Source organism: Condylura cristata, unplaced genomic scaffold (assembly GCF_000260355.1).
Source record: "Condylura cristata isolate star-nosed mole 26May11 unplaced genomic scaffold, ConCri1.0 scaffold00012, whole genome shotgun sequence".
Taxonomy (NCBI): domain Eukaryota; kingdom Metazoa; phylum Chordata; class Mammalia; order Eulipotyphla; family Talpidae; genus Condylura; species Condylura cristata.
In genome coordinates this window covers 38,287,284-38,296,289 of record NW_004567113.1, presented here as the reverse complement: position 1 = coordinate 38,296,289, position 9,006 = coordinate 38,287,284, and the positions used below count along the sequence as shown (strand labels likewise).

The window sequence follows — 9,006 nt, the reverse complement described above, 5'->3', positions numbered from 1 at the left end:
TTTTTTTCTGAGTTGTATTTTGGAAAAAATATAATAAAAGCTAATAAAGTTCTCATGCAGTTAAGAAATTCAAATAGTCTCATTTACTTATTACACTAGTTTACTATAAAGAGGGGAGAAATGTTTAGTTCAAACAAATGAATAGAAATGATCTTAGAGGGCCTCTCTGGTGATCTAGGCATTTAGTCTCAGCACTAGTACCATGTGGATACCTCTGCCAACCATCACCACATATGGCACAGCAGACCTCTCCTGTCTCACCCGCTGCTCCCCTCAGCAGTGTATTTCAGTCCATCTGCCTGTTCTTCTCCCCACTCTGACTCTGGTGAATCCTCTCACCGCCCCTGCACCTCTGGCCCATATCCCAGTTCTGGTATGCATAAATAAATAAATTTTTAAAAAAAGATTAAAAGAAGTAGGGAAAATAAATTTTTATATTATATTTAGTTCACTATATTCAAAACATTCACCTGTACTCAATATAAACAACTACTAATAAGAATTTTTTATGTTCTTTTTTTTCATATGATGTCTTAGACATCTGTGTTTAGAAAGTGTGCTTTACACTTCTGCACATTTCAGTTCACACTTGCTGTATGTTGAGGACTTGAGAACATATATCGGTGACTATCATTGCAGACAAATAAGGCCAAAGCCTTAAGTGAATGAATGACCATCTTATTAACAGCCCAGAATCTGGAATTCTAATTCAGCCACAATATCTTTTCCATGATGCCAAAGTAATGATTCCTGTCCCCTCAGTGGTCAAATAACACCTCAAGGGATATCTCTGGCACCTTCAAGCTGATGCTTGATTATAACCATGGTGGGCAACATCCTGCATTAGTGAACCGAGGGGCATAAGTGAGAGATACATGCACCATGACGAGGTGCTGTGACTGCACCTGCCCAAAGCCGGCTGCCAGAATAAAAGGGTAGACAGAGAATATGGGATGAGTATGAAAAATATATGATCATAAAGGTGGATAGAGGTATCTGATCTAAACGATTCCTTGCATTGCTCTAATCTGTTCGCGCTGTGTTTGAGTCGTCCTCCCAGAGATAAGCGTACAGTGTGGAGAAGTAGAGCTGATGCAAGACATTCTTCCTTCCGATCACAAGGAAACATGTTCTGTACACACCCAATCAGAGGAGAGGCCTAACAAGGTCTCTAGGCACCAAAGACCTCGTGCAGAGTTTCCATTTGCTCTGAGATGAAGCAAACTTTTGGTTCATCTTCCCCCAAACTGAGGCAAGCATTCAGTTATAAGTATTTTATTTCAGAGGTGATCCCAGGAAACCCCTAGAAGGAATGAGGACATGAACTAGAAATAGAAAGGAAACCAATAAAGGATGCTTTATCAAATTACTTCTGCAGTGGACAGTCAGAATTTGTTTTTATTAGTTAAATATACTTATTTATTTATTTTTACATCATTCTTCATTTTGTACATTTTCATCTCCATTGTAACCCCTGTGGACTTCCCACCACCACTTCACCCGTGCGCCATCACCGTAGTCCTGTGTGCTCTTCCCACCCCAGTTATGGTCCTGTTACTCTCTCCACCCCTCATAGAATGTCTCTGGTTTATAGGTGTTTGGTGTTTTTCATTTTTACCTTTATTACAATTGCCTTCCCTCACCCTGACTCCTCCCCCCCCCCCCGATCCCTTACACTCCTGCTATGAGTGAAACCCTCCAGTATTTTTCTTTTTCTTTCTGGCTTATTTCATTAAGCATGATCCCTTCCAGATCCATCCATGTTGCTGAGAAGACAGTCAGAATTCTATACTACTGAGGGACTCAGGGAGAGTACAAAGTACAGCCTAAATGTAGATATAAAATAAATGGGTAAGAAAGGTGGGGTAATTATCTACCAATTTTCTTTTTTTAAAAAAAAGATTTATTTATGCATACAGAACTGGGGTACAGGCCAGAGGTACAGGGGGCATTGAAAGGATTCCAGTGACAGAATAGGTAGCAGAACAGGCAGCAGGAGATGTCTGCTGCACCATGTGGGTCACCTCCAGGGCTGGGGCTTGAACTCACACTGAAGCAGCTGCCGCCAGCTTACAGTGCTGCGCCTTAACCTGTTGCGCCACCTGGGAGGGCCCTATCTACCAATTTTCTTACCAAAATCGGTGAAATATTGTTTGTATGGGCAACACCTAGCACTTCTTGGAACCAAAAATGGGTTTTCATGACCAGGAAGAAATTGTTTCAGACAAAGAGGCTCCCGTATTACCAGTAAGCGGCTTTCAACTTGCCAAAGTGAAGGTGGAGTAGAAATGAGTAAGGGCACAGAGCTACAGAAGGTCGCCATGGAAACCTGGCGGAAGTGTAAAGGAGTGGACTTGTTTAACATTGTCCTTGGCGCACATGAACAGAGACCACAGAAGTTGTTGGAAGAGCGGCATCTTTTGATTACAACATCAATTTAATGAATCTATCCCAGCAAAAGATTAAGTGAATCCCTCTTGTGTTAGAAATGAACCATTTAAATCAAAATGATATCAGTGCACTCATTTTTTACCACATATAACTGGTGAACTAGAACATGAAAGTGCCCACATTTTGTCTGCATCAGGAATTTAAAGTTGTGTTTAGTTTCATGTTAATGAAAAGTAAAGTCATTGTTGGAATTTCCAAGAACAGCAACAGTAGGCAGAAGAATATTTTTAGGTTTCTGTATGATTTACTTCTTGTGCTTGTTCCATCAACTTAATATTAACAGCCGCTCTTATGTTAATCCAAAAAAGTCCGTGTTTGCTCTTCTCCTTGGGCCATTCCAAGTAGGTTCTCCGTGCCATGAGAGCTTTGAGCTTGTAGTAGCTGCTTGGAATGGAATACTGTGGAATGGGATCCAGCAAGATCAGGATTAAGTTGTTAGATCCTTCATGGAAGAGATTGTGATGGGCAAAGTAGAGCTCATAGTGGCACCACTCACTCTGGACAAAGTTGGGAGACAAAACAAAGATGGACTTGTAACTTTTCTCGATGCAGTTGATGATGTTCTCCACAATGCTCTTGCCAGGAACAAAGTTCCTCTCGTGTACACAAACCCGTATATCTTCTTTTTCTAGATTTGGCAGTAATTCACTCTTCACCCAGGCAGAGTCATGATCACTGTATGAAACAAAAGCGTGGAATTGGAGAGTTCTCTGGAGGTCCTCTAAGGGTACGTGCCTAGCCCTGTGTCGGGTCTGGGTCCACTGGCACACCATCCTGAGGTACCAGGGCCCGTCCAAGTAGACACAGAGGACGGTCACAGAGATGGCCACCACCAGCACGGTGGCCACAATGGTGACAGTCAGCAGAGCTGTGTTGCAGGACAGAGGAGACACGTGGAAGTCCTTCAGTGGGGTGCCCTTGGCGCTGTCTGGATAGTCGCACACGTAGGAACCAGGCCAGCCCTCCACCACTTCACTTGGTACCTGGCCTACACTGTGGATAAATCCTCTTAGCTCACACGTGCACTGGAACGGGTTGTTCCCTGCTCTGAAGGACCTCATCTTCTGGCAGCTCTGGAAGAAATCGGCAGGTGGGCTGGAGATGGAGTTATAGTCAACGATCAGGACAGAAAGGCTGTCCAGGGCGCCACACCCAGGGAGCTGGGTTAAAAAATTGAAAGCCACGTTGAGTTCTTGCAAAGCTTCCAGATGGTTGACATCCTCTGGGATGCTCCTTATTCTGTTGCTGTGAAGATCAAGGACCTTCACATTGGGAGGTAAACATCTGAAAACAGCGTCAGTCAGTAGGTTCGACGACATATTTAACATGAGTAAACTTTCAGTCCAGTAACAATTTCCTTTGTTTTCGTCATACTTTAGAGAATTCTGGCTAATATCCAATTGTTGTAGAGACTTCATCTCCTTGGTGCTGTGAATTATATTCACAAGATCCTGTAGTTTGTTCATTTGTAAGTTAAGTGTCTCCAACTTTTTCAGGTTTTTACAATCTTTAAAAATCATGTCTGTTAAGAGATTATTGGAAAAATCCAAGTGCAGAAATGGGCTACTTTGGGATGGGCAGAGCATATGGATCATATGTGTGTTTGACACTGTGAAGTTCTGGATATTCATATTTGAGAAGATTGTGTAGATCAAGTCCTGTGGCAGTGTGGCCGTCTCACTGACAACGTGGCATATAGACAAAGCCTTCAGTGAAGTGCCAGAATAATTAAAATTTCTTATGCTAAGGTAACCCTGCAGTTTCACATTTTTTATTGAGAAATACTGAGTGTTTGTCTGCCAGACCAGCTGGAGAATCCTAATGAAAGCATTCCAGGTTGTTTCAACATTGTTTACAAGAAGATTTGATAACTTGGGATTCCTTTGAAGTTTCTGCAAAACATTTGGGAAATAAGAACATCTATCATCATCCAACACACACTTGATATTGGACAGTTCCAGACTTCCCATGCTGCTGACGGACACATCCAAGTTGAAATGGAATTCTTTTCGTGCGGGGAAGACAACATGCAGACTCTCGGTGTTAAGGGTCTGGAGGCTCGCAGGGTCTTCCTCTTCTCCATACGCATTTCCTAAGACCAGTAAAACCTTCCTGAGGTGTAAATGAGCAATGGGAAGCATTCTGGACCTTTGTAGCTGTGAGGCGCTCAACCCCAGAAATTCTAGCTGAGACATGTTGCCAAAGTCTGTGCATATGGGTAGGACATGGAATGCATTAAATGACAGGTCGAAGTGTTTGAGGTTCACAGTCGGGTGGCAAGAAATCTCCCCCAACCTGTTGTGAGACAAATCCAAATATTCCAATTCCTGGTTGAATTTGAAAACACTCATATCAAGATGCTGGATTCTATTATGAGAAATCATCAAAATCTTCAGTTTTGATAATGAGCGGATGTCAGAAGTTCGAATCTCAGATATAGCGTTTTGTGATATATCTAAGATAGTTGTTTTGAGGGATAGTTCTTTGGGAACATGGAGGAGGCCCATGTCTGATCTATTAACTAAAAACTCACTTTCATCAGACAATAGCATTCTTATCTCAAATATCAACAGGAAGATGATGACAAAATGGAAGATGCTAGGATTGGGATTGCGGGTAGTCATTTTGTAGCGTTAGACATTGCTCAAGGACATTGCCATTCTTCAGAGTATTTGATACAGGCACAAATCCTGAGGAGTGGAGACAGAGGGGAGGAAAAGAAGAAAACCGTCAATGATTGTTGACATCAGGCATGACTTACAGAAAACAATTTTTTTAAAACTAGCGATTCAGAAAATGAAGACTGAATTTTTTTGATGCCACACAATCTGAAACCAGGGCGGTAAACATATTGATAAACAATAATGATGCATTTTAATATGAATGGTACGCTGGGCTGAATGGTGCCACCGTCAATATATAGGTCCATCTCCCAACCATGTCACAGTCTTCAGAAACTGTGACTCTTAGACCTTATTTGGAAAAATGATCTTTGCAGAGATAAGTATCCTGAGATGAGGTCACCCTGTATTACCCAGGCGACCCTTAATTCCATTGACAATATCCTTATACAGGAAAGGGATGAGGGTATTTGACAAGGGCAAAAGAGGAGACCACAGAGACACAGAGTAGAAGCCATATGAAAACAGAGGCAGCATTTAGCATGAAATAGCCACAAGTCAAGGAATGTAACAGTACTCGCTTTGCCTTTAATTATTTACACACAGTTTGGTGCCATTGATCTTACTCAAAAAGTGGCCTGAGGCATGGTAAGGAGGTCAGTGTTACATGAAATAAGCTAGGATGAGAGGAGTTTGGGCCATGATTGCGCCTGCGTCTCACTGCAATGAGTTGGAATTTTATGAGAGATAAGAGTGGATGGTGAACAGTGAAAGGCTTTGAGGATGGGGGAAATTTTTTCCTCTTTTTAATAAGAATTTTTTTCATTTGTTCATCAAATAAATACTTCCTATGAAATGCTATACATTGTTTCAGGTTATGCTTACTGCATTAATTATCAACCCACTGTAGCTCAGACACTATTTTCCTGTTACCATTCCAGTGGCCAGAGGGAACTGGGGGGTTTCTTACCCTCAGAGACCCTTTAAAATCCCCTACAACTGTGTTAGACAATCCAACCATCAGTATCAGCAAAGAATAAAGTTCCTCTTTGTACAGATTTGCTCATATCTTTCAGTTGGTTTAGAGGATCTCATTAATTCAAAGTCCCAGAAACAAGGCCAAGTTGCAAAAGTTCCCCAAGTCAGACATGCAAATCTATCTAGTTTTTGGAGCAATGCCTTGGTTATCCTGATTTCATTAAACACAAGACAAAATCTGATACACTCCCTTCACCACCATTCATGAAGACTTTGCACACAGAAAAGGACAAAGACACCGAAGTACATGGTACAAATAAAGGTGGCATTTTGTGGTATTGGTTCTATTTGCCTAAAAGGTCCCTTTCAAAATTTTCCTCCCCAGCTTCCTGAGAGCATGATTAAGAAGGAAGATATTGAAAGGCAAATCAAAATAATGCCCAATTATTGGCTAGGCCAGTACTTAGTACCTCAAAACAGAGCAATCTGGTAAAAGCCAGGTAGAAGAAGTAGGTTGAGTTGAAGCTTCAGTTGGGGTTTCTTATTCCTGAACATGAATACAAATCTGGGTCTCTTTCTACCTCATGGCCAGCAAACAGATGGCAAAACAATGAGCTACATAATCTGGCAACTTGTGCAGAAAATGACCAGAGAAATTCAAGGCAGAGACAGATCCCACACATGCACGAGATCGCTTGGCGTGTGGGGAACCCATCCCCGAAAGAAGGAAACTTACCCTTGTTCCTTACAAGAGCAACCACCCCAATAATTTAAATTCACAAACTGCCTGTCTCCAAATGTTTAATGAAAGCATGGTATCAGTTTTACATCTAGTTAACCAAATTGATTCAAGCATATTCTGATTGCTAAACTGTCACAGTACCTTGCCATTTGCTGTCATTCATTTGAAGTGGTCGGTTTATGAGTCGGCTTTACTTCTGTCATTAAGAATGAAAGATTGTACAAATATATATGTTCCATATTAAATGTATTAAATCAGTGAAAAATCAGCATTATGTGATCAAAGTCCGAATGAACATCGTTGACTCTCATCTAGATTACCACTCAAAGCTATTTTACTACAGTAAAAGGAATATTGCTAAGTTGATTAGTAAAAGAATGCTCTCATTGGATAGTATACAAATACTTCAACTCGGGATCTTCCTGATGGTGCCATAGGTTAAAGCACTGCATTATGAAGCTCTCCAAAGCCACTGCAGCACGAGTTCGATCCCCAGCCAGGGAGCTGACCTACATGTGTGGCAGACCTCTCCTGACCCGCCCGCTGCTCCCCTCAGCAGTGTACTTCATCAGTCGGCCTGTTCTGCTCCCCACTCTGTCTCTGGTGAATCCTCTCACCATCCCTGCCCCTCTGGCCTGTACCCCAGTTCTGTAAGTATAAATAAATAAATCTTTAAACTCTTATGATGATGATGGTTTCACTTGATGATACAGTAGTATGTTTGAACTGTCTTTGTTCAAAAATCCTGTGACTTGTTTTAATGAATAGCACCCATGCAGTCAGTCTGTTTCAGGAAACATACCTGGAAATCTCTACACCAGGCTAATGAGCTATTTACCACAAGTTGAAAGGATTGAAACCGTTCAAAATCTTTTCCGTTTGTCTTCTATGTTTTGAGGAACTTTTGCATATTGTTAGAAAGAAGCATTCACTTTCAAGTATTTTGAACAAACTGAATGTGGCCTGGGAAACATTTTCAAATCCTACAATTGCATCTGATATATAGCATCCCAGAAGAGTTTCAGTGCTCTAAGGAAAACAGGAAAGATTAGCTTCTGAGATCAACCAAGAAAAGGAGAAAAGAAATCCTGCCCATAAAATACAAATGATCTGGCCCTCCCTGGTGGCACAGCGGTTTAAGTTAAAGCACAGCACGAAGAAGCTAAAGCCACTTCAGCATGAGTTCAATCCCCACCTGCCCCGGAGGTGACCACATGGCGCGGCAGACCTCTCCTGGGCCACCTGCTGCTCCCCTCAGCAGTGCACTTCATCACTCTGCCTGTTCTGCTCCCCGCTGTCTCTGGTGAATCCTCTGACCGTACCTGCACCTCTGGCCTGTACCCCAGTTCTGTATGCACAAATAAATAAATTAAAAAAAAATACAAATGATCTGTGCACAGCACTGCCTTAAGGAACAGTTTACCTCCACCCCCTCTACCTTAATACTGTCCCTGCAAAGAGGTGGGTGGAGGCGCTGGCGGCAGAGCAGTATCTGCTGAAATGAACAAGTAGCAGGAGATACTTGTGACTCAAATATTCATCTCCCAACTCAAATATATCTCTTGAAAGAAAATCATAAAATGAGGTATTCAAGAAGAAAAGACCTCCTCCCCCTGCCCCCCCAAAAAAACCTTTTTCTGAATAAGGAAAAGATAACAAAGAGAAGCTGATAATCAAATGCCAGGAGAGTGTGCATAGTAAGCATATTTCAGAAACAATCACTCAGAAAAACACCTAATACTTAATCACGGAGACTTGTGAGGTTTTTGCACTCAAGAGCAAACTAGACACTTTAAAAAAAAAAAAAAAGAATAAGAAAATGTTACTTACCGAGACAACCTTCCCATCTGACCCCATCTGTAGTCTGTAGGAAATTCAAGTACTTCCTGAAACTTTTATTTCACTGGTAACCACATTTCACATTATGGGGTGTGGGAAAGGCTCTTGCATGCCATCTACTGAATTCTGCTAAAATGACATTACACAGCAAGTGTAGAGCTGTTCTATCCATATGTACATGTGAGCCTGGGGTCACTGACAGCATTAACATGGAGTCGTCTTTTTGGTTCTGTATCTCACGGCGGTCAGTCCACTCTTGCCAGGTGACCGAAGCAAAGGAGGTGGTGTTAACAATCCACAGGCCATTACTGTCTGGCTCCTTGCTTTCCTGGGTGGTGTGGAAGCAGGCTGGGCGGATTGAGCACTTTGTTTTCC

At 42.0% G+C, this 9,006-nt stretch overlaps 1 protein-coding gene across 1 annotated transcript; it reads right to left on the bottom strand.

Annotated features, from left to right (window-relative positions):
* Positions 1-2,114: 2,114 nt before the first annotated feature.
* On the bottom strand, positions 2,115-8,644 carry LOC101623947 (toll-like receptor 1). Its single transcript, XM_004681492.2, has 2 exons — positions 8,623-8,644; positions 2,115-5,141 (listed from the first exon to the last, which is right to left on the bottom strand). Exon 2 carries the CDS (start codon positions 5,073-5,075, stop codon positions 2,679-2,681), a length of 2,397 nt encoding a protein of 798 aa, XP_004681549.1. The 5' UTR covers positions 5,076-5,141; positions 8,623-8,644; the 3' UTR covers positions 2,115-2,678.
* Between the last annotated feature and the right edge of the window lie 362 nt (positions 8,645-9,006).

What these genes read in the sequence shown, in the direction of transcription:
- LOC101623947 (XM_004681492.2), bottom strand. Translation starts at nt 5,075, where the DNA reads ATGACTACCCGCAATCCCAATCCTAGCATCTTCCATTTTGTCATCATC.